This window comes from Pleuronectes platessa, chromosome 14 (genome assembly GCF_947347685.1).
Source record: "Pleuronectes platessa chromosome 14, fPlePla1.1, whole genome shotgun sequence".
Taxonomy (NCBI): domain Eukaryota; kingdom Metazoa; phylum Chordata; class Actinopteri; order Pleuronectiformes; family Pleuronectidae; genus Pleuronectes; species Pleuronectes platessa.
This window is the reverse complement of record NC_070639.1, coordinates 4,777,683-4,803,440: the sequence shown is the minus strand read 5'-3', so window position 1 is coordinate 4,803,440 and position 25,758 is coordinate 4,777,683. Positions and strand designations below refer to the sequence as shown.

The 25,758-nt window shown below is 40.5% G+C and overlaps 1 protein-coding gene across 2 annotated transcripts; it reads left to right on the top strand.

The window, feature by feature from the left end:
* The first annotated feature begins 969 nt into the window (after positions 1-969).
* Positions 970-24,500, top strand: LOC128456523 (probable ribonuclease ZC3H12C). Of its 2 annotated transcripts, none has more exons than XM_053440732.1 (6): positions 970-1,026; positions 16,223-17,070; positions 17,859-17,998; positions 18,089-18,323; positions 18,765-18,865; positions 19,016-24,500. In XM_053440732.1, the coding sequence occupies exons 2-6, from the start codon at positions 16,325-16,327 to the stop codon at positions 20,491-20,493; spliced, it is 2,700 nt and encodes an 899-aa protein (XP_053296707.1). In that variant the 5' UTR covers positions 970-1,026; positions 16,223-16,324; the 3' UTR covers positions 20,494-24,500. The 2 variants fall into 2 exon arrangements, with proteins under 2 accessions (XP_053296707.1, XP_053296706.1); XM_053440731.1 differs by lacking the exon at positions 970-1,026 and adding an exon at positions 9,099-9,487.
* The last annotated feature ends 1,258 nt before the right edge of the window (positions 24,501-25,758 follow it).

Sequence of the window (25,758 nt, the reverse complement as noted above, 5' to 3'; positions counted from 1 at the left end):
GCTGATATCGCACGATGTTCTCAGCCAAAGGAAGAATCAGTCAGGCTCAAGTTTACAATCTGCCATAATGGACCAAGGGAACCTAAATAGTCACCAGAGAAAGTTTTCGGTTTCCGTCACAATCACAAGCTGATCTGAGAGTAATTCTCTCAAAATCACTGTGAAAGTAGTGTAAACATGCAGAGGTGTTAGCGCACACCGGGCTTTCCCACAGCACAGTCGAATTCCCCAGGTTTCTTGTAAATAAACCACAATCCTGATATGAATGTCACTTTTCTCCCACAGGATGCGCTGCAGAAAACGTGAACTCCGCCGAAAACCACAATGTGACAGTTTAAGCAACCATATCCAAGAAGCTTATTTTTTTAGTTCTCATGTGGACAAAAAGTTTCGACCACACTGTTGTTTTTTTTCTCCCCAGCAGACGAGGGGAAATTTTCTGTGGTTGAATTTCGGGGAGATTATACAAGTAATTGGAAGATTGTCAATATGTGTTATGAGGTGTCAGTGTGAAGTGGTGAGATGTTGAAGTGGTGAGATGTTGTAAAAAAAAAAAAAGGTGTTAAGAAATTATTCCAGTATCTTTAGTTAGGAAGTTTGTCAAATGAAGTCAATTGAGGTCACATGTATGTACACAGCACATTCAAAGTGACATGTGTTGATTTGTGTGTTTTAGAATAATAGGAAAGGAAAAACAACACATGTATGGAAAAAAAAAAGTCATGACATGAAAAATGCTGAAGAAACAGAAGAGGGGAAGAAAAATTAACGAGATGAAATAATGGCCAATATGAAAGGAGTTGTAAAATAGAATCAGGCCGGTTAAAGACAAAGATTAAAAAAGCTTTTATTTTAGATACTATATGATAACGGCCACTTGGTGGAGACACTGAGGCTGTCTCTCTCTTTATCTCTCTCTCTCTATCTCTCTCAGTTTATGAAAGCAGCAGCTCTTCCTGACTCAGTGTCTCTGTGTGTGTGTGTGATGGGGGATTTGACTCCGGACAGGATGGATGTCTTGTGAAAGTAAGTACTCATTTTAAATCGACACACAATATATCACTGATACTTTCAGAAGATTAAAAGGAACCATAGAAATGTCACAAATTTAAATGTTTTATAGGACAATGTATGAGAAAGTGAAAGTTCAGTCACTCAGTAAAATATATAATTAATGACTATAATAATTGTCCATTCGCTGTTATTTCTATATTGTTTTATCACAAACACACTACATTCACACCCATGAGGAGATAAGATAAGATACGTTAAGATAAGATAAGATAAGATAAGATACGATAAGCTACGATAAGATAATGTAAGATAAGATAAGATAAGAAAAGAAAAGATACGATAAGAAAAGATAAGATAAAATAACTAATGCCAAGATAAGATAATGCCTTCATTGGTCCCACCGAAATGTACTGTATTACAGGAGCAAAGAAAGAAAAAAGAGAAATACACACTCAGTAAAGGTAAACAAATATATATACACAAGGGACAATAACAAATTGAAAAACGTACACTGTAAATAACATAAACACAGCGTAGAAAGATAGAAAGTTATTGTTGCACAGATAAATCAGCTTAATATTGAAATATGTACACTGTTAATAACATAAACACAGCGTAGAAAGATAGAAAGTTATTGTTGCACAGATAAATCAGCTTAAAACCCTGAGTGAGGTACAAGTGATCAACTGGGAAACGTGTGAGGTGTATAGGTTGTACAACACACAAACACAGCTCCACTTTGTTTGAGCTCATTTTGCTGAGATGCAAATTGAACATGTTGACAACGTCTTGACAGATTTTTGTCCTCAGACGGCCTCATGTCATCATGTGTCTGCTTCAGTGACTCAACAGCTCACACTCTGGTTTGACAGCTTTGATGATGGGAAACAGAAGACTGTGATTAGTGGCTGAATCGATGACAGAGCAAGCAGCTACTCAGGAGAGTGCATAGGCTTCGTCCACCAAGCCTAAAAATCTGTGAAAATCATAAAAAAAAAAAATCCTATCTTGGAATTTTAAAGAAAATGAGATCAGGTCATGGGGCGTTTTTAAAGATGTTTGTGACTTCTGTAAATTTCTAGTTCTATTGCCATTCTAGTTTACGTATTATTTATCATTTATTTTAAAATGATTTTGTTCTCTAACCCTAACCAAGTCAATTCAACTCTATTTGTTTTGCGCCAAATTGTAACATACATTATCTCAAGGCACTTTAATGTCGTGACCTTGCAAAAATATAGAGAAACCAAACCCCCAAAATTAGCTCAAATCTCTTCCATTAAAATCCATCAGAGTTTACTAAGACCACCTCCCTATTATTTCTAATTAATAAACAAAAGTGTCACACACTCAACTACAAATCCTGGCTGTAAGTCGGTGTTACACATTTGTACCTATGTCTGTTCTCCTGTGTCCCCATGTGCCTTTTTACCCTTTTTTTCCTGCAGCAGTGAGCTCTAGACTGTGACTGCCAGGCGGGACAAGTGTGTGTCTGTATGTTGTGTGTATGGGTGTGTATGTTTTAATGTGCATGTGTCAGCAGAATCAGGACTGCGGCACGCTCCCAGTGAAAAGGAAGGGGGAAGGGAGGGGAGGGGCATTGCAGGATGATGTTTGGCCCGGCAGCTGGGAGCTGCTCCATGCTTTTGTTCCTCGCTGACCCCACTGACCTGGCACTCGCCCTGATGTCACACACACACACTTTCACGCACCTGCACAGTCTGACCCACACACACACTTAGGCAGCAAGATGTATGTAAATGTAGAAATTTGCTAATATACACCACAGATACACACACACATACACACACATACGCACACTGCTCAATAGGCCAGGCCCTGTGGGGACGATCTATCATGACCTAATAAGGGAGATGTGAATCTGTGTGTGTGTGTGTGCGTGTGTGTGCGTGTGTGCGCGTGTGTGCGTGTGCGTGTGTGTGCGTGTGCGTGCGTGTGCGTGCTTGTGCGTGCGTGTGCGTGTGTGCGTGTGTGTGTGTGTGCATGTGCGTGTGCGTGTGCGTGTGTGTGTGTGTGTGTGTGTGTGTGTGTGTGGTGTGTGTGTGTGTGTGTGTGTGTGTGTGTGTGTGTGTGTGTGTGGCTGCATGCATTCTTGACAGTAGAGCTATGATTGTAAAATCCATGAAAACGCCCACATTTCTTGCGACCATTTCCTGACGTTGATTTTCAGGCATAAAAATCTGGAAATCCTCGTGCTCCAGGAAGCAAGATTCTGTATAAGTCATAGCAAAGTGTTTTATTTGGATATTTCTGCTTAAGCACCCTTCAACCTTCAATTGCGTGCGTTGAGTCGTGTGTCATTGTGCTGGTAGAAGTTTATGCGTTTAGACTGATGCAGTAATCTTCTGGCAAACAATTAAAAGTGATAATTTTCTGAACCAATTGAATGAATTAGCAAAGTCTGACAGAATACTTATGGGCTGCTTAAAGGAAAAAAAGTATTTTGAAAATAACGTGAGATTTCCCCAGCTAAAGTTGCTCATTCCTGGGAAAATCCATTACTTTATACTATGTGTCGTTTTAGAGGTAGAATATTGATGATCACTCTATTGCCTGCGTTAAAATTATGAATGTGGAGCATCTTGTTAAGTAGTACTTTATTACAGGTGTCATAGGTAATAAAATACTTTTAAGACTTTGAAAAGATTATCCAAGAAACTGTGATGATTCTGAAAAAAGAAACACAATGTTTGGTATTGGTCGGCTACAATAGTGTGATATACAAAGAAGTTTTGTAGTTTGACAAGAAACAATGAGACTGGTTCCAGATTTTAGATCCAAAAGGATTTGAACTACGGCGAGCACAGGTTCTCCTTCCTAAAATAAATAACTGTATATTAATATAATGCAACTTTATTCTCGAAATATTACATTATTTTGTCATCTCTGAATCATTGTTGTTTCTGCATAAGGGCCGCAATACTCGTTAATCAAAATAAAAGATACGAAAAGCGTAAAATGACCAAATGAGTTTTATTCCTGTCATGTAAATAAAAGAGACAGTGGAGCCAGGGGTGAAGTGCCTGAACACACCATACTGTGCCTTCGATCAGGACGGACTGATGATAAAAATGATACTCAGTTGAAACATTTGTACATAAAACTACGATTCCAAACATGCTGAGCAGATTGGTTTTATTGGCCTGCATGTGGTAAATCCCAGCAATGTGTCCGGCTGCTGATTCACTCTATCTTCATTACGCCAAACATGGGCCTGGGTGAACAGCAGGTGGTGTGTGTGTGTGTGTGTGTGTTTTTCATGATGCCTCCTTGCCTCCTTAGGTGACCCGGAGGGCATTGGGCCTAAGGCCAACCTTTTGTGCCTTCAAAGTCTGATGACCCTGTCCCATCCCCCTCGACACACACACATACACACACACACACACACACACACACACACACACACACACACACACACACACACACACACACACACACACACACACATACACACACACACGCACACACACCATGTGGCCTGGCCCTGTTTATTTGGCTTCCCTCTCCATAGGTATAGGAGCATGTGTGGGGGCTGTTAGAATAGCATTATGTCTGTAAAGTGTGTGTGGATGATACCAGCTGGACAACTGCTTCTTCTCCCTGCATCCACCTCTCAGGCACTATTAAGGAAGCTGCAGTAATCCCCGCTGCCTGGATCGGTGTTTACGCACTGGGCCTCGACTCCTGCTGTTCCTTTACCGGCACACGTTCAACCCTCTGTGTGGATTATCTTATCACACATACACTTTCTTCCATCCTGTTCCTCTTTCTTCTCATGCCACTCAGTATAAAACGGTAAAACTGGACGTTCAATGTGATCAAACACGTTATCTTCTGGAGGGGACTGCTGTGAAACATATGTTTAGGGTGGAGGTTGGTTTTGTCCAAGACTGTTATTCAATCTGTGGTGTCCCAGTATGGTGCTAAATGAGCTCTGAGGAAATTAATCAATTAATTAGCAGGGAAGACACAAACATTCAGATATTAGACACATACACAGAATACAGCTGCAGGAAAAGATACTTAACATTAGTTAATATATCTATTCTTCATGTTGACATATGTACAATCTGTCTAAGGCCCTTCTATGTGCACATCATATGTTCTTCCATATACTTAGTATCTTAGCTCGTTGTGCAAAATAATACATTAAATAATAATTTTCATAAAAGTTATTGATTATATTAAGCACTGTTTGCACCAATTGTACATAGAAATACATGTTAACAATCTCAAATAAAACCACAGTAGCTCTCAGTAGAACGAATACCTCCACCAAGACCAGACAGTCCCATTATGAAATTCACCATATCTGGATTTATAAGAGAATCAGGGCCACCAGGAGTGGATCAAGACAAGGCTGCTCACAGATAAGTTTTGTAATATTACACATATCCCAGTCTAATTTTTCTTCTTTTTCTGTATTTATCGTTTCAGTTTAAAAGCCACATAGCATTTCTTAAAATCTTGTGGTTGTAACTCACACACTGTGCTCCTAAATTACAATTTTCTGTTCCCTGATCAAGATCCACACCAACATTTTAAAGGTTCCTACCCTGCACATCATTTGATGATAACCCATATAGTAGTATTTATGTAATCCTGCTAAATAACACACAAACAAAAGAAAAATATGAACTTGTTGGCAGGTCAGATCAAAGTTAGATCATGCAGTTACTAAGGGAAATACTTCATAGTAATCTAATAGTAAAGTTCCCTTCACAACTCCCCCATTTAATGAAGACACAGATGATTCTGGATTATTCGGTGGGATTATATAGATAATATATTGACCTGTTTTTTTTTCTATTGCATAGATGCACTGGTCAAACGTTCATGGCTGTGATCACTCTTTTAGATAAGCTTGTGTATCCATATGTTTCCTGTTATGTTTGAGGTAGAAATGCAGCTCAGGTCAAACAGAACTACTCAGATTTATCTTGTGTAAACAGCAGTCTCCCAGCGCTGTGCTGCACTTTGCTGCGTTGGAGGGGCTCGGTGCGGCGGGAGCAGGACACCTGTTCATCCTGCGATTAGAAGCAGATGGTCCACATGGCTCCTGCTCCCCGAGGGAAAAACCTGTCAGCTGAGCCCCAATTAAGGAGTCACTGCAAGTCAGGGGAGAGCGGGGGCAGGGGGGGATGATGGAGGAAAAATGTTATAAATTAACCGATGGCTGACAACATTGTATTTGCATTCTAATACCGATACATTGTTGGTTTGTAACTTAGTGCTCACCTTCAGAGGAACAATGAAAACTCCATTCATGACAAGATACAGATGTACATGCAGCTTCCTCAATATTCTAATTGAATCTTTGAGCAGTTTATATTCCTATAGTTTATAATAAGTTTTAGAATTTTGGCTAAAGGCAGCAGCACAAAAGGGAGCTGTGAAGCATAGGTCTAAAATATCAGTAATGTCCACATGTTTCAAACCATTTGCATGCCCCACTGTGCCTGAAGAGCAGACCACAGCAGGAATGATAATAACTATGAATCACGCTATTTGGTGAACTAACTTAGAACTAGTCTTTCCAACTGGTCGAGGCCAAACACACACTGTATTCAATAGAGTATGTGTTCTGTGTGCATGAACAATATCAACGACATTTACTAGAATAACTTAAAATAACCAATGTTATACATTTGCATGTTCCAGAGGATGCATGGTTGCTTTTTAACAATCCGCAGAGAGGAGTCATCACCTGAAGAGAACTTTTCTCAGTACAAAGTGGGTTTGACTGACAGCTCTGTCCATGTTATAGCAGGCAGATGATTGTCTGACCTGGTTTTATATATATATATATATAAAAAACAGGTCAGACAATCATCCGTATACCCATATATATATATATATATATATGTATAAATATATACGTAATATATATATAGATATGTTTCCTTTATTTACACTGTAAATCTGTCATGTCAAATGAAGAATTTAGGTTAAGAGTGTAGAGGGGAGACTTTACCAGGTGATCTGGGGCCCCTGTTTAATTTCTTGTATGAAGACATCTCTGACATCCTTTCTGAAATCCTTTCCTTTTCATCAGCAAGAGGAGTTAAAACACATCAGTGGGTCTGAAGGTTCTTTAATGTTGATAGTTTGTTTAGGTAACACATGCCAAGGCCTGCTCCCCATTATATCCCCAGTTTGCCAGGCTGGCATTAAGCCATCCGTGCCGGTGGCCTCAGATGTTTAAATCTGTTTGTGTGTAATTTCAGAAGTATAGCATCACATGAACACACGATTACAGGCACATAAATATCTTGTGTTAGCGTCGGCTTGTGGTTCACTCAAAACTTAAGGCTTCGTTCTTTGTATCATGTGATGTTATGGCACATCACTATCACTTGTATCACTTGAGCGCGACCGTACAGACTCTGGCTCCAAAAGTGCAGGATGGCAGATTCAGATATTTTGGCTTTATTTTGATACATGGTCCATCTTAATATGATATCCATTTGATAATCTGAGTTTCTGTTTGGATATTTAGGAGTTTGGTTGTTTTTTTTGTTTGTTTTTTTCAGCCAAATAAAGGAATGAGGACAGAAAACAGGAGTTCCAGAATGGTGGTAAAAATGGCAGATAAAACTGAAAAGAACAGAAACAGATCCATGGGCTGAGACATGAAACACTGAAACACTGAAAAACTGTTCAGGTTTAATTAGTACCCTAAAATAGAATCACTAATAAACAATGATGGAAAAAAGCATAGTTGAATCATGACTCTATGGAAATATTGGTTCATCCACCACTTAGGATCAACAGGGAAATGTCTTTAATCTCAATAAAGGATGGATCGCTGCGATACTTTGTTCAGACTTTCACGGTTCCCGGAGGATGAATCCTACTTACTTTGGTGGTTATCTGCATTCACCTTTCCGGAATCTGTTGAAATATGATATTTAGTGTCCAGACAACCATCTCACCTATATTAAAGTAACAATATGATTTACTTGATTCGATTGCATTTGTGCTTCTCGCTAATTTTGACTGCATAATTAGAGATGGATTACATTTATTTTGATTTATAATCATAATTTTCTGATCTCTCCTCTACGGAAGAGTAAATCTTTTTTGTTTCACTGGCGTTGTTGGAAAAAAAAAACGACGTCCTTCTCTCTAAAGGTTCAATCGCCTTGTAACTGGATCTGTTAAAGTACAGCTTGACAGGCAGCCAGTCTTTATTCTACACTGAGCCTAAAAGCAAAACCCCTCATCACATTCGGAGGTCTTTGAAACTGTGCCGCCATTTCATCAGGGCCGTGTCCGAACAATAAAGCCCTACTCTTGCTTTCTGTCTGTTCCTACTCTTCTCCTTTTCTGCTACTTGTTAGTTTGAAGGCTTTTTCGCTTCACAGCTTCTCTCCACCTGCTAACTTTCTGTCGGACACACACACACACACAGGCAATATCACTTCTAACACCCATGTTGGGAGCACACACTACTTTTAACATAATTTGTCTCATTGTCTGAGTCAAACCAATCCCCCACCCATGAAACAAAGAGGTCGAAGGCGACAGCCGCCCCCAGTGAGCCAGGTGTTCCGCATGGCTCAATTCTTGGTCCTGTGGTTTTTTTACTCGTTCTTTCTCCTCATGTATCTGTATTTGTGTGTGCGTGTGTGTGTGTCTGTTTGTGTATGTGGTGTGTGCATGGGCACACGTGCACAAGCGTGTGTGTGTGTGTGTGTTTTGGTGTGTGTAATGGCCCTGAGCATGGTGTGTCTGTGTGCAGCTGCCTGCCGAGGACCCTCCTTTGTGTCCCTCTCCTCACAATTGTCAGCTCACGCCTTCTCGTCCATTCATGGCTCAAGCCGGCGGATGGGCTGGTGGTGTGTGTGTGTGTGTGTGTGGGTGTGTTTGTGTGTGTGTGCCTGTGAAATTTTGGGTGGGGGGTGGAGAGGGTGGAGTTATCCTAGTTTATCTTAAAGTCCATTTTCATTGGTTGAGAGATGGCTGACTACTGTGTGTACAGACTGAGCTTTGGTGAACACAGGAAAGTGAGACGTGTGTGTTTGTGGTCAGATTCCTGCCTTGTCATTGGTCAGAGGGCCGCCTCGGTGAGAGGAGGGGATGGTAGATGCCTCACACTCCATCTGTTGTCATTCACACTATGAAACCGGCAGCTTCAGGACACTGCACTCTGCTTCTCAACCAAAAAGAAGAACTTGGAGGCTGAGCTCTTAGGATTGCTGCTATACTAAAACAAAAAACAGTTGGATTGACAGCTTTACTTTTTTCCAGTTCTCTGGTGGATACTGACATTTTACTGTTTTGCAAAAAAAAGGAATTTTGCAGCTGATTTTATCATCACCAACTCCGGAAAGTTGCTTCTTCAGTGCCTGGCAGCTTGAAAGGCCAGAGTTAACATTTCAGGGGAGGCAATTGTAAGAGTTTTTTAAAAACCTTTTTGCTGACTTGCTGTTTCACTTGGAGCTGTGAGGTAAGTTTTATTTAATTTATTTTTATGTGTGTTTGCCTTGGGTGAGCCTGAATTTTGCATGTTGAATGATACTGAAAGCACAACTTTAATGCTAAGTCATGGATTGCAGCGTTTTCAATTGATTGCTTGATTATAGTTTTTATCATAAAATCTTCATGACCACAACTACCCAAAATACATTGTCTATAAACAGCGATCGGCAACATTATCAAGGCTTTGTTGAGGCCGTTCAATTTGTTCATATGGCTTGTTTGGAAATAATTCAATCAACACGCGTTATCTATTACTTTTTCAAAATTATTTGTGTTTAAAGTCAAACTTGATCAGACGTTATATTAGAAAGTTGATTTGGCTGATCAGTGATATTATTCATTTTAACAGCAGCAACAGCCTTTATGTGCAAAAGTGTATAATTGTGGCCATCATGTGTGGAAAAGCGCCTCATCTAGAAAGAGTTACAGAGACATAAAAACACTTTATAAGAGTTTGTTTTTTCTCAAATTTGTTTTACGAGTTAAAAACTGCAAATCCGTTTTTTAAAAACCAAACTAAATTGTTTAATTAATGGACAGACAATGCTAACTTTTTCGTTTCCATTTCAATGGGATTTTGATTATAAGTGAAATTTAAAGCTTGGTGTCTTTGGGTTTGTTCCACAACATAAGGAACAGTTTGATTCTCACTCAAATTGAATGAATCCCTCAATTAGAGAATAGTTTAATTAACGTTTGCTATTTGCTCATGTATTATTGGATGTGGCTGTGAGTGGCTGATCCTGGGTTTCGTTATTAACATTGAGGTGACTCAGCCAACTGAGAGTGTGCACAGCTCTGGAGGTGAAAGTGAGAGCGATACCCTCAACCCCCTACCTCAAAGTCTCACATGACAGACAGTGTTGATATGTGACGCTGAGGACGAATATGGACACCACCAGTTGCAGGGCAGCAGTAGGAGAGGGACAGAGGGAGGAGGGGGAGGAGGAGGAGGATGCTTTCACGGGGGTCCCCTGTGGCTTCAGCAGGCATCTGTTGCCCATATATATATCTATATATATATAGATAAATATACAACCCCACACTCTACACCCTCCCCCCCGGTCGGTCACCGGTGTGGCAGACTGGTTCACCACTGGGCTCAGCCATCCGGTGGCCCTCAGGGACCGGTGTTCCCTCGGTCTGGCCTCGGGGGAGCTCATCCCTCCTTAACCCTGGATCGTGACACGCACAGAGGGGGACAGTGCAGAGGCAGCGCAGGCAGGCTGGGTCACTGAGGTCGAGGCTGCATCTGCTCTCTGTGGAAGGACTCACACCTTCCTCTAAACATATACACTATTTGAGAGATGACTTATTCTTTCTCTGTTATATATTTGGAATTAAAAAGCCTGGACAACGGATAAATTTACAGTCTCACAAAAGTATTGTCCTGCATTGTTTTTGTTGTGTTGATGTATAATCCACATAGTAATGAAGAAAAATTAACTAAAAATTTGCACTATAAATTATAAACCATAAATCTGTATTAATTCATAGCAGCTTTAAATAGTTATAAAATATTTCAAATAAATCTTGTTTTTCAGAAAAGCTGTTGCCTGTATGAGGCTGAAGGCAATACATGCAACTGTATTTTAAGGAATTGTTATTATTATTATTAACAATAATAATAATTTGTAGTAAAAACAAACATTTGGATACAGAAAATCTTTATTCGACTATTTTTAATATTGACATGATCACTTTTTGTTTTGATGTGCAGAGAACACTGTTAACTAGTGACTGGAGTCCTGTAGTATTTTTTTATATAGAATATCAATAGGGTTTGTCATTTTCCACAAAATAATTTTGACATTTTGTAAAAGCAGAATCATGTTGTTAAAAACATATTAAAGGTAAATCTTCCTGCACATCCCTTATTATATATACATTTATTTAAGAGGCAGATGTTATTGGTTCTGAGCATGTTTACTTGCAGCACATTAAACTAGGTCTGAGCAGAATAAATCTGTTTTCTGGATTTTATAAAGTTCATTGAGCTTAACATTGATGTATTAATATACTATTGTCAAAATATTTCTGTAGTAATGATGGGTTAGCAATAAAAGGCAAAACATATTTGAAATTAAATATTTTGGGATTGTATTATGAGAATTTGGATCTTTATCGAGTGTATCCTCAACTCATGAACATGAACTATCACAGTGTCAGAGTAGTTTAATAGCATGTTTATTCTGTAAAGCTTTATCCCAAAATTAAATTAAATTAAATTGAAATATTTCCATATTTAAACAATGAAGGTCTAGTGACTGAATATTTATCTCTATCAGTAAATATTAGACTAAAGCTAATTCTGACACAAAGACACTTATGGGAATATTTTAGATTAAATTCCTGGTTAGTTTCTAAAATAAAAGGCTGTAAATTCAGGCCACAATGAACAGACCCAGACAGTAGATGAGTGCCTCTGATTGGGTGATTTACACTTGCTGTGAGTCTGTCATATTTCTGCTGACTCCTCCGAGATTATGTCTGACGACCTGGGACTGAGGCTGGTGTGACTGCTGAATTATCAGGCATCTTGAGAATGAGTGTGTGCATATGTGTGTGTGAGTGTTGGTGGGGGTGAAGGCCCCATCCCCCCCCAGTCTCCGTCTGTGCACGCTGCTCTGGCCGAGAGAACAATGCTCCAGTCACAGGAGGACAGATTGGGTGGCAGCTGCATTGTTGAAGGACGGCAAGCCAGACACACTTCTTTCCCCCACCCCCTGACACACACACACACTCTCACTCCTTCCTTTTGTGCCTCTTTTGTTGTGGGCCAACTAAATTATTCCAGCTCTCTTGTGGCATTCAGGGTGACAAACAGCGGCGCGGCAGCTTAGACAAGAGGAGTCGGGACATAAAGAGCCCCATGCTCTGCTGCACTTTAGCTCCACATCCAAGAAACTTATCTCTACATGTCTCTGAAATATAACCAGACATAGAGTCTGAAGGTAATTTTTAAGAATTCAAACTAAATATGTGCCATTTACTTTTTTATTCCATCCAAGTGAGAAAGTGAGAAACATTACTAATTGCACCAATTCCAGTGTTAGTGCTCTGGCCCTAAAATTTTTTCGTTCAAGGCAGATGTTTTGTTTCTCTGAGGCCACAAGTGCAGAAAACAGACTTGGAAACAATCAAAGTTTCAAGGTTATTTATTGTCATAGCTTAGTTTAGGGCTAACCCTAACCTGAGTTTAGACAGGCGGAGCAGGGCGGGTAGCTGGTGGAGGAATCCAAACTAGGTAAATGTCATGGCAATCAATAAGGGATGAGTGGACGGTGAACGTGACATCCGTGCTCAAACATTTTGGAAAATGTACCACCCATTTAAAAACTCTTCATTCTTCAAACTACACACGAAACACAATCGCTGTTTGTTGCCTTTGGTCCCCTTCCCCTCTTGTTCGGAGTCCGCTCACCTGATTAAAAAGGAAAATGATTTTATTAAAAGAGGAATCATGAAGAAATCACCGTGGCCCACCCTATTGGCTGAGCTGTGAAGTCATGGTTCCATCTCTGGTGTGTTAATGTGCTGTGACATCAGAAAAAAAAAAGACTGTAAATAACATATTATTGAAATAACAGCTCTCTGCAATATTTGCATAATAAGAAAATTATCAGGTGGAACAGTCAAAGCTTATGCATATTACTCATAAAAACGTTACTGTTGGTTGAAACCTGATGTTAGGTGCTTACGGGAGATGAACATTGCAAAGGTGACATTTGACCATTTCGTACTAAAAGCTACTATCTACAGCTGATTGAAAAATGATGTTACTTGGTTTATAAGCAAATACATCATCAGCTTTGCCACTCGTGTAAAAAAATTGCACTTCCGACAAAGTGTTCTTGTCAATTTTCCCAGTCGGGAACTAATTTATCCGATAATTGCAACACCACATTCACGCACAATCATCGCCGCTTGTGGCCATGGTGGCTGCTCTTCAGTGAAGTCCCGTGGATCCAACTATCTCCTTCTGCTTCACTCAAATTGGGATGATTTTCCATATAAACAGCAGTACAACTGTGCCTGAGATATTTCCCCTTTATGCGAAGCAGCGTCGCAGATAAAGATCGTATGATACTTTCCCTGTGTGTACTTTCCCTGTATTTGTAGGCAGGGACAAAGTTGTAAACAGGTGAGTCATTTAGAAATCATTTGGTCACAGTCCCGGGAGCAGTTTGATGCTGTGAAAGTCCCTTTGAGGTTATTACCAGTCAAGCAGCCCCACAGCCTCTCTGTCCACATCAAACAAGGGATGTCAGGTGATTTAGTGACTCCAGGTATCACACAACTGATCCTTCACTGCCAGTATATTTCTGCAAATGCCTCTTTGTGCAAAAAAAGCAAGAATAGGCGACTGAAAGAATGAACACATTGTTCATATTTTAGATAATCTGCGACACAATGAACAAAAGGCCTTATCTTGTACTCAGGGGGAAATTATGCATCAAACCAACAAAACTGAAACTAGATCTGATTAAAAAGAACGCTTAAAGGAACCCTTTGTAAAGTAAGGTTACTTTTATTGTGTGTTTTAATGTGTGTGTGTGCGTGTGCATGTGTGTCCTTAATACTGTGGCAATGTGCAAGCAAAGGAACACATGTTGTTTTTTTAAGGGGTCACTGAGCAATTTCCCACAGCAGCAGATCGCTCTTTGTTTCAGCCGCTGCTTGGATCCCTGCGGGGGCAGCAGGTCAGCTTCTGTGGAGAAAAAGGACCTAAAGGATCATTACAGCTTCATTCACTTTCACACTGAAGTGGAAACCACCTCTTATGATTCGAGTTGGAAGCTTAATGTCTTATGAGTGAAGTTTACTGTTACTATGTGAGTTTGAGATGGTTAACTTTCAGTCCTGAAGTTTGCTATTAGTTCAACCTGCATTGAACTTTTCAGATCTTGCACACTGCTTCACTCTACATCATTTCACTCTTATCTAAAAATGTGCTGGTAACTAGAATGACACTCAGTGGAGATAGTACCACCCCAAGGGCTCACCAGGCCCTTAAATTAAATCAAGTTTTACCAAATAGTATTACTTACAGATTACAGCTCCCTAAATATGCATGCATTATTCATGCATCCTTCCACAAGATTTTGTGGTAATCTCTCCAGTAGTTTTGCAGTAATTCTTCTAAATAACAAACACACCAATCCTTACTTCCTTCACCAAAGATATGGTGATTTTTTTTTCTTTTTTCTTTGAGAATCATATGTTAATCTTGATGGAAAATCCTATTTCTGTGATATCTATGAATATGTGAAATTTGGTGCAGCTTGACTGAATTTAAAGAGACAGTACGCTCTCTACTGAGTGCCATTCCAGATTTTAATTGATATTTCCACAAAAATATGTCTCATATTGAGGCAATGCACAGTGTCTCTGTCTGTGGACCACACATGTCCTCATGTCTATCTACATGTGGCATCTATGGCATCATTCGTATATACAGCATCAATGATACTATATCTCCTTGTAATATTGTAAAAGTTACAATATGACTGTGTAGATTCAAGGAGGGATGTTTGCAAAAGACTCCGGACTCAAGTTATTTAAACAAAGTATTTTTTTGAAAGAATAACTACATCCTCAGATTATGTTAGGACCCTACCTTCACACACATTTAAAAATAAACAAGTAATTTGTCACACTTTAGTAACTGCCTGTATGTCATGCATAAACTATAACTTTTGTACAGCTTCTCTCATATCTTTTGCCACCATGTCTGCACACCAAAATAACTTTGTTTGCTTGTTTTATTTGGTGTTAAAGCACTTTGTCAAAGCCTCCTGTTTCGATTATTCATCGATAACCCAGGAAGAGGCTGAATCATGCTCTTTCTCTGTCAGCAAAATGGGTTCGTAACTCGCACTAAAATAAAAAGAATCGGACACAGTTTGTGATTCTGTTGTTTTAAATTGCAGCTGTGTGCATGTATCTTCACTCATGTGTTCATCACGAATGAGCGATGGGTTGTGTTTTGATGTGGAGCCAGTACACTGCAAGGTTGGGAAGGTTTTTGGACATTAGACAACACAAGGTGAACAATAATCATAGTCTCCCTTCCTGTCACACAAGCTAGACGACACTTGTTCTTTTAGATTTGACTGATGAGCATGCCTCTAATGATAACCTTGGGCAAGGCAACATTGTGTACTCACACAACTGCAAGAACATGCACAGTGTGACAATTTGAAGAACCCAGACATCATCATGCAATTTATTTGATTAAATTAAGAAAATACTTTATTCTTGGTGTTAATGTTATTCACTGACTGATGTTTCCAGTAATTATGTGAATGTCAGTGAGGAGGTATGGAATCCATTGTCTCAGGTCTGAGCTTCTAAAATGCAAATCCATAGAAGTGGAGCAGCAGGTAGGGTGACAGTAGATTTAATTAAATGTACTTATGCATCCGTATGGGACTTGGTGTGAGTAAGATTTCTTGTTATGTCAGTTGTGTGGTTAGATCTTAATATGAAAACTATATGTGTGGAGCTGTATAAAAGATGCAGCTAAAAACGTTGTCCTTGTTAGTAGAAGAAGAGGTTGTCTGGAGGTGTTCTGGAGGGTTTGCAGAACAACCAGAGCAGAGTAGTTTGATTTTTAAACATGATGGGCAGCTTTCTTGCATACTTTCACTTGAATGCAGTTCTCCGTAACTTAACCATCCCTTCTTGTGTCTCCCTCAAGCTTCACTCCCAGGGAACTGTTAACCATCGGCAGTAACGGTGGGGTCGCTTAGGTGCCCGGGAGGTCACGGAGGGCGTGGAGCTGGATGCATGAGACGGCTTCATGGGCCTGAAGGACCATCTCGAGGATGGGTCAGGCCACATCCTCAGCCTGGAGCTGGATCTGGACTACCTCCATGTGGAAGGTGCTGAGCGTCAGGGGAGTCTGAGCAATGCAACCGATGTAGGGATTGTGGGAATCTCACAGGTCAGAGCTCTTGCCCCACGTAACAACAGCATTGGTAGTAGCGGTAATAGTTTTAGTACTCACTCAAGCTATAGCAGCAGCAGTAGTTGCAGTAATTTCTCAGAGGAGAGTGCAGTATCCGACAGTGAAGATGAGCGAATCCAGAATCGGTCCGAGTTTCAAAATCCTCATCGAGATCAGCCTCACCAACACCACCAAGAGTCCTCCTCTGCCTGTCAGCCGGTCAGGCTGGACCTGACACAGCCAGAAACATCAGCTCCGACCGACCCTGTCACTGACTACCGCACCAAGGTGGAGTTTGCTCTCAAGCTAGGGTACTCCGAGGAGCTGGTGCTGCTGGTGCTGAGGAAACTGGGCACAGACGCACTCATCAATGACATCCTGGGAGAGCTGGTCAAACTGGGAACCAAGACAGAGATGGAGCAGCAAGGAGGTGCGACTGTTTACCAGTCTCCCTCCACCTCTTTATCCTCCTCTTTGGCCTCCTCCTCCTCCTTCAGCTCCTCTCTGGACTCCTGTCGGCTGCTGTGTGCGTCCCAGCTGCTGGAGGACAAAGATAACCTTCGGCCTGTTGTGGTGGATGGGAGCAACGTAGCCATGAGGTGAGGAAGAGAAGCTTTTTTAAGTTTGGGAAATTACACATAATATCTCCATTGATCCATTTACCAATTCAAAAATTTGATAATTATATAATATTCACCACCATGACCAATTTAGAACAAAATCAATAAAAAAATTCAATTAATATAATTAAACAAAGCCATTGTCGCCACCAAGACAACCATATTTTTGTCTTTTATCCCCACTGACACATGTAAAGTGTCCTTGGGTCTCTTGAAAGGCGCAAAATAAATTAAAGTTATTATTTGTATTATTATATGTTCTCTACTACGTCTCTATCAAGTCTTAAACATGTCTCGTTTAAAGTATTTGTGTGAGCAATGAAAAAAGATGGGGTCACACCCACTGCCGTTAAATGGAAGTTATTGTTATCTGAGAGTTTCACTCTAAACATCACACGTGTGTCTTTCTCATTTGTGGAGGTCAGCTTTGCCAAATGTGTGTTGCATTGATCTAGCTAATTTCAACTAATACTGTGGTTGAAGACATAGGAATTAGAACTCCTAAACCAATGGACCACAGCTGAAATCAAAACAACAGAGAAACAGATGTTAAGTGAGAAAATATTTTATCTGTGAAACTGTCTCAAAAAGGTCTTAACAAATTGGAGTGAATCGAAAACGATTGTAACATTATGAGCTTTAGATCCAAGGTTCCGTACGATGTAGTAATGATATTTTATTTAAAAAAATGTCTGTGATGGGAAACCTCTTCTGTTTACCTTTAATTTACTGAATTTGCCATTAACATGTTTTATTTGCTCTTGCAGTCACGGAAATAAGGAAGTGTTCTCGTGTCAAGGCATCCAGCTGGCTGTTGATTGGTTCTTAGAACGAGGCCACCGTGACATCACTGTTTTTGTTCCTGCCTGGAGAAAAGAGCAGTCGCGGCCCGATGCTCTCATCACAGGTAACTTTCTATTTTTAGAAATAAAATGTGCTTGGGAGGGATTTTTTATCTTCTTTGATTACATTACCATCACCCCCTCTCTTTCTTCAGACCAGGAGATCTTGAGGCAACTAGAGAAAGAGAAGATCCTGGTCTTCACTCCATCTCGACGTGTGCAGGGGCGTCGCGTGGTTTGCTACGATGACCGCTTCATCGTCAAACTGGCCTACGAGTCCGACGGCATCATTGTCTCTAATGACAACTACCGCGACCTTGCCAATGAGAAGCCAGAGTGGAAGAAATTCATTGATGAGCGTCTGCTGATGTACTCCTTTGTAAATGACAAGTAAGAAACTCACAAATGCTTCGACTTAAAAAGATTGAGTTAATTTCAAAGAAAAAAATTCATCCAGTTTGTGTCCCAACACTGAAATGCACCTTTATATAGTTGCAGACAATATTTTCACAATATCTTTTTGCAGGGCAATTATTTGAGAAAATTTGAGCTTCATCTACTTATCAGACACTTTCATTTCCTCATCACTGATTACTTCTCTTCCTTTTTGCTCCAATGAGTCCCCTCTTTACACTCTACTTTTTTGTTCTTTTGCTCAAACCACCAAGCGTTTGTATTCACTTATCATTTGAATACACTGTAAAACGAGCAGGCAAAGGCAATCTAACAAAATGTAACTGCAGAATATCCATGATGCAGTCTCTGTTGCTGCTGTCAGAGTCAATGAATCCTGAGTGATGCATGATTGAAAATGTGGGGTTGTGTTTTTAGATTCATGCCACCAGATGACCCACTAGGACGTCATGGACCCAGTCTGGACAACTTTCTAAGGAAGAGGCCTGTTATTCAGAGGAAGCAGCCGTGCCCATATGGTAAAATATCCATTCATGTACAAAAAAAACTCTAGAATTAATAAGCTCTTAGTACACTCAGTATTTTTATACTAGAGACAAAGAAAGAAAGAAATACATTCTACAAAGATGTGAAAAAATTAAATATAACTATTTTTTTCCCTCTTGTAGGGAAGAAGTGCACATATGGCCACAAGTGCAAGTTTTACCATCCTGAAAGAGGCAGCCAGCCCCAGCGTGCCGTGGCTGATGAGCTCCGAGCCAGTGCCAAAATTTCATCAGCCACTTCCAGAGGCCTGCTGGAAGACACCCTGATGATGAAGAGCCAAAGTCCTGGTCATGGTCACAGAATGGCTGAGGCCGAGCCAAGTCAGGGCACTCCAAAGAAACAACCAAACCCCAGCCCCCGAAGCTCCTTCAGTGACCTCCTGGAGGACAGGCTTCTGGTCCAGTCCAAAGTGGGAGGACAGAAGGGAAGCAGCAGCAGCAGCAGCATTAGTTGTAGCAGCAACTTTTTAGGGTATCCTGCTCCAGGGGCACCTCCTTCATCAGGAAACCTGGACAAATGGGAATACCCTGGGGGAAGTTCCAGATTTCCTGGAGCCTTGGGACCGAGTCAGCCCGACACTTACCACAGATGTCAGTCTCCAGAGGTAGGCTATAGCTCACTGGCAGAGGCATATTCAAGCCTCAATCTGGTTATGCCACAAAGTCATGAATGCTTCTTCCCAGCTGATCTGCGAGCAGGCTTGCTGACAGATTGTAGCAGTGAAGGCAGCATCAGCTCGGACTCCTTCTCCCCTGATCCCTTATTAGATGACGGCCCCAAGTGCCACCATCACCACCACCATCCTCATCACCATCATCACTGCTCTGGCCAGTACACCCATCCTACAAGTCGTGTCCCACCTGGATTGGGCCATCGTGCTCCTCATGGCTGTCCCATTCCTCTAGCATTGCAAAGACAGCGTGATTTTGGTTGGGAAGACCCTTCATCTTCTGTTACGTGTCACGCATCTCCACATCCTTTCAAAAGCCCATCGGCCTATGTTGCACCCCACCTTCAATATTCATCACCGAGCAGTTTTCCAGGGGAATTCCCATCTAGTCCACGATGCCCACCCCACCCCTCGCCTGCCCACTCCCACTCTCAGAGCTCCTCCGTTGGCCGAAATCTAATGGGCTCCCTTTGGCAGGATGGTGGGTTCCCGGACTCCAGAGTATACGAAGGGTCACCACTTCATTCCAGAAGAAACTACACTTCCTTAAACCAACAACCACTGCCGCATATAAACTGGGAGCCCCAATACCAACAGTCGCCCAAGTCCTGCTATGATATGTTTACCTTGCAGAGCAGGGGGAGGGAAGCTCATTCATCGCCCCATGGCCTCTCAACATCGAGTCTTCCACCGCTCCCGCAGCTGCCCCTCAAATCCATTTCTCCCCACAAAAGCGACCTGCCCCCAGTGTCCCAGCACCAGGATCCCCCCACCCTGGGTCGATACCAGGACCTGAGAGAGAGGATGTTTGTTAACTTGTGTTGCATCTTCCCTCCAGATTTAGTGAGAATGGTGATGACCAGACACCCTCATGTGATGGATGCTCAGGAGCTTGCAGCTGCAATTTTGATGGAGAAAATGCAAAACTAGCTAAGAGGATTAGATTACAGCTTCGTCCTAACGGAAGTTTCTTCTGCAGAGTCATCCACTGCAATTATCTTAATTATTTAAGTCAGGTTGGACGCAAACAAGCCAAAACCATAAGATATAAGGCTCCCTAAGCCGTGTGATGCTTATGGACAGCTTATTTGCACTGCAGGGAAGTTGTGTCATTCATTTTGATGGTGTTTTTGTTAAGGGAAATCCCTGAGATTGCCATATTTTTCTATATCGAATTCCAGCACTTAAGACACCAGTGTGCTTAGGGAGGCTTTTTAATGTGTAAGGGAGACAGTGCTAATTTTATATTAATTTATTTGTTATATTTTAAGTTATTTGCATATTTTAATTCTATTATGTTTTTGGCACTTTTTGTTAATGTTATTTTTTGGGGGGGGGGGGCAATCATATCAGGGTATAAGTACTGCTCAAGTTCGACCATGAGATCTTTAAGACGTTCTCCACACACTGGGACGACAACATCGATTGTCATCGCCTATAAGTTCCCACTGTATTTTGACTGTGACAGGTGGCAGATCAGCTGCTCTGGTGATGTTTTGTGGATTTCCCCCCACAGGGAAGTGAAAATTGCACCAACCACAAAAAGAGCAGAGCTGTAAGTCCAGTCAAAAAACCCTGAGCCGTTGTTCTCTTTTGAATAGTTTCCTCTGTTAGAGTTTAGCTCTGTCAGCTGACTTCACAGCTCATCAGCTTTCAGTGCGGATTTTTTTTTCAATAACCAGCCCTCTATTCTTTTCCCATTCTTTAAATGTAGCTGCCTCCTGCAGGGACTCACTCTCATGTACCGCTCTGTTGAAAATGCCAGAAACCCTCTGGCAAGAATCTGGGAAACTCGATTCCTACAGACTCTGTTACCAGAGAATTAGTGTCACCACAGTGGGAACACTAACAGATTTGCTACTCTTTAAGCATTAATAATCTGATTAGTTGGATTAAAACTCAGTGGTTTAAACCTGGAATGTATAAAGATGGCCGACATGACAGCTCCCCTAAAGTGAAGCCAAATCATCTTGATCACACCCTGGTGGCTGGCTGCAGTATAGGTCATAGACGCCTCCCCCTCCATAATAGCAGATGGCGCATTAATAATCTACAACGAATTGGCCCCTAGGGGCAACAGACAATAATTCTGGGCTGTAGACTGAGGGTATGTGGGCCAAGCATTGGGACCTTGATGCCACGGCTCCACTACACAATCACTATATTACATCAAAAGTACCAATAGGTGCCACCTGTATTTGAGATATTGAAGCTTCATTACACAATGGGTTGTCGTTCGTCTTTCTAGTCTGTGGGTTTAACACAAATTTTTAAATAGGCTATTTATACAAACACTTACAGAGCGATAACTTTCATATTACATTCAAAGACCAATCTTTTAAACTATGTAATATTCAGTATCAGTATTATTATTAAAGCAATTCATCAAATTGTGAATCAAATGGCAAATCACAGCAAAAATGGGTAACAATTCCTTGTCTTTAACAACTTCCTCTTATTTATCTGCCTTCTTTATAAAAGAATTATTAAGTTTCCTTCTCCCAATGTTAAGCACTTTGGGCTGCATCTATTGTCTGGAATAGTTCTGTGATTATTTCAAACAATGGGATTGTTGTTATATGTGAGGAACTGTTTGTAAAAACAAAACTCTGCCCTGGTCTGCATCATATCTTGTAGCCAGATGACACCTCTGTTCGTTGATACAAATTGTATCCTATAAACTTTTTAATTAAACAAGATCATTGTTTTATATGATAATATTTAAACAAAAAAATATTTCGAGTTGAACATTTTGAGTATCTATGGCAAACTTTGTCACCTATGGTATTTAGACTTTATTTATATGAGGGGGGCTTTTATTCCCTTTATTTTTCAAGTGCAGGGAAGAGAATGTCTCGAATGCACATTTTGGAAACAGAAACTTTGCTGTTATATGACGCTGAAAGTAACCAGCGTTAAATGTGTTTTACGTTGTGGTTGTGAGGAAAACTGAAGCTCCTTAGGGTCATACTCCGCAGTATTTAACAGACTTAGAGCCAAGACGGTTGCAAGTGCAGTAAAAATATGTTTTGATGAACTTGGTTCACCTTTTGATATGGTACCTCAGGCTCCAGATGTTTAGTGACACCGCAACCACAGCGATGAAAGGTGTGTCTCTCAGGAACAAGTCTGCAGTCGTCCCTGTTGACTCAGTGGACCTTCTGACGTTGTCGTGCTATGATGTGATCAGGTGCTCTCGTCCTGCCGGTCTGGCACTGTGTGCTGCTGTCTGCTGCAGGGATGAGACACTTGACATTTGAACTAACCAAACCCGGTGCTGTGTGCACACTCTTGTGCATATTAATAACAATAACATATTAAGTAAATGAGGGGAAAACCTTTTTTTCTACTTTCATGACCTTGTTAAAGAGCTGTTTTTCCAATTGTAAGTGTTTATCTGCAAGAATCTTGTCGCACACTTTACTGAGTGTTCTGGTGTCATAACTTGAATCAATGAGTTCAGACTAAAACATGTGGCAAATCTCTGTGTTTTTTTCTGGTCTTCCCAGCGAACAGCTGATGCAGCAGCTATGCAGACTTTACCTGTTTGTCTTGGGCTGACCTCAAACATCTCAGTCGTTCTCCTGTAGTTTCTCCCCTTTTTCAGACATGTAAGTTGAGTTGACAGAAACATAGTGAACTTGTGGAGGTTCAAGTATCAATGTTGACGATGGGTTTGATGTCCTTCACACTCCCACTGCACTAGACACGTTTACATGGACACCAATATTCCGATGTGACATCTACATACAACAGTTACCAACTGCTCGATGACAAGTATCTTGCTTTTGAGTGTAAACAAGTAGCAGGACGTAATGTTGACGTGAGTCAGTATCAGACTGCTTTTTAACATGTTAACAGGAATATTTATGGAATATTCTACTAGCTATAAATATCATAATTAAAATAAAGTCTAATTCAGAGTAAGGTAAATACTAGGAGTATTGCTGTCCATGTCAATGTAGTGAACAGAAATTCAAGTCCTGTATCTCACTAATCAAAGGTGTAACATGTCTATACAGCCTCAGTGAAAAGGGCTGTTTGACTTTTGTTCAGTAAGTTGTGAAACTTAAGACGAGCGCCACTTGAGTTTTGTTTGTACCTGTACTTTGGACTTATAAAACTGCAGTACAATGAGTTAAGTCATTCTTTTCTCACCTGCTACTTTCTATTCAATTCATTTTCCTTATTAATTCATACATTTTTTCGATGGCTACTCTGATGTGACCTTCTGTCCACGACTGTTGTATTTAATTATTCAGTGTTTTAACAGATAAAACTCAGTATTTTTGTAATTTGTTGCTTATATGACTAAATCAGCCTTTTTTTATCCAATGGGACATTAAATGTAAACGTACCTACTATGTCCCCGTTTTATCTCGGTACATTCCGACCCTTATTTCTAATGTGCTTTAATACGGTTTCATTTATGATGTAGAATTGATTTAAGTGCTGTTTTTTCAGGGACCAAAGCCAAGTAAAAAAATCTGTTTATTGCCGTCCAATGTTTCCCCCTTTTCTCAGGTCAGTGGTAGTTATTTGAAACCAAAGCTGTCATATGTACAACTGTGCTGATTCAGAAGGTATATTGAAGTCAGATTGTTTTTTTTAAATACCTAATTACGTCACATGAGCGGTATTACCAAAAGATATTTCTATAAGGTGATATTACATTTGTAAGTGAAGGATGTACCAAGCCTAAATAAATAATCCATATTAGGAGAAGGAAGAGAAAACAAATATACTTGAAATTCAAATGAAATCCATGTCTTTGTTATTAATTGTTTCTGTATGACTGTAAGAAAATATCACTTTGGAGGTTTTGTTCACAACAAACAAACCTGTGTCATATTTACAGAACCTGAGGCCAAATGAGACGTGTTGACTGTTCTTGTGTTTGATGTAAAAACGAGCAATAAAAGCCCAACTCAAGCTTTCATGTGTCGCATTGTCCTGGTTTTGTTCTGTAAAGAAGGTCACGTTTTGCCGTTTGTTTGTTTGTCAGCCGGATCACACCAAATCAACTGAACGGATAACCATGGAAATTACTGGAAGGATGTGGTGTTAGTCAGGGAAGAACCCCGGTGTTGATCCGGATCAGAGGCCAGAGCCAGGTCTTCACTTTTTCTAACATGGTGAAATAAGGCGTTTATTGACAAATTCACAGTTTTCCCAAGTAATTCTTGAATCTTGATGACAATAATTAGGAATCTTGAGGGGACAGATTCATATCTATGAGTGTGCAGTTTGGTACGGCTTAATTGAATATAAGGCTCTGTTGGCCCTTGGTGGGACATCTACACTATGAGAGCGATTAACATGACAAGAGCATCTAGAAATTGCATCTCTAGTTTTCTAAGGAAATTAATAATTCAACTCGTAACAGTATTATCAACAACACAGGTAGTATATCTGATAATAATAATGTGTGTCCTGGTGGTAACTTTTACAGCCATCAAAAGAAGGTTCATGTCAGGTTCAAACAGGTTTTTCTGACGCATCTTCCTTAATCAATAAATCCAAATGAACGTGCTCTGACCCCTGCAGACAGATCTTTCTGTAGCAGAGTCTTTTGAAATATAAATTAATTATTTATTCTGGGGGTAAATTACATATTGGAACAAACACCTCAGCATTGAAAACAAGCAAATTTAGTTTTGCATGTGTGTTGCTCCCAAATCTCCAAAGGGAGCTTTCGCAAACTGGAAATAACTCAGCTGATGCCACATAAACAAATGGATGACACTCATAGCCGAAATGAACAGGAATCCTTCCCCTGCACAAAATGAGAGAAGGTGACAAGATGGGAAGGAAAAGAGACAAATTAGGCGGTTTTCTTTTTTTTAAAAACTTTTTTAAACAAATTATTTAAATTCAACTGATTACAAAGAAAGAAAAGTAAGGTACAGATATTAAAGCTTTACGGACGAGTGTGCCAGCAACATTGAAAAGCTACAAACGGCCATTTTCTTTTTTGTTGGGTAAAAGCATGACATCGGCCAATTCTCGGTGATGCCATTTTCTCTAACGCTCCTGTTGCTGTTTATTTATCAGACATGCAAGCATTAATATTGTCAGTATTGTAAAAGGGAGGAGTCCGTGATCGACAGTATAGGTCGCTTGCTATTTTTCCAACCGATTAAAAGACGTGCTTCGTTGGGGTCGGGGGGGATGGGGGGGGGGGGGGGGCTCTAA

What these genes read in the sequence shown, in the direction of transcription:
- LOC128456523 (XM_053440732.1), top strand. Translation starts at nt 16,325, where the DNA reads ATGGGCCTGAAGGACCATCTCGAGGATGGGTCAGGCCACATCCTCAGC. An exon ending in GGGAGCAACGTAGCCATGAG is followed by an intron (nt 17,071 to 17,858) that starts GTGAGGAAGAGA and finishes TTGCTCTTGCAG; the next exon opens with TCACGGAAATAAGGAAGTGT. An exon ending in TACTCCTTTGTAAATGACAA is followed by an intron (nt 18,324 to 18,764) that starts GTAAGAAACTCA and finishes TTGTGTTTTTAG; the next exon opens with ATTCATGCCACCAGATGACC.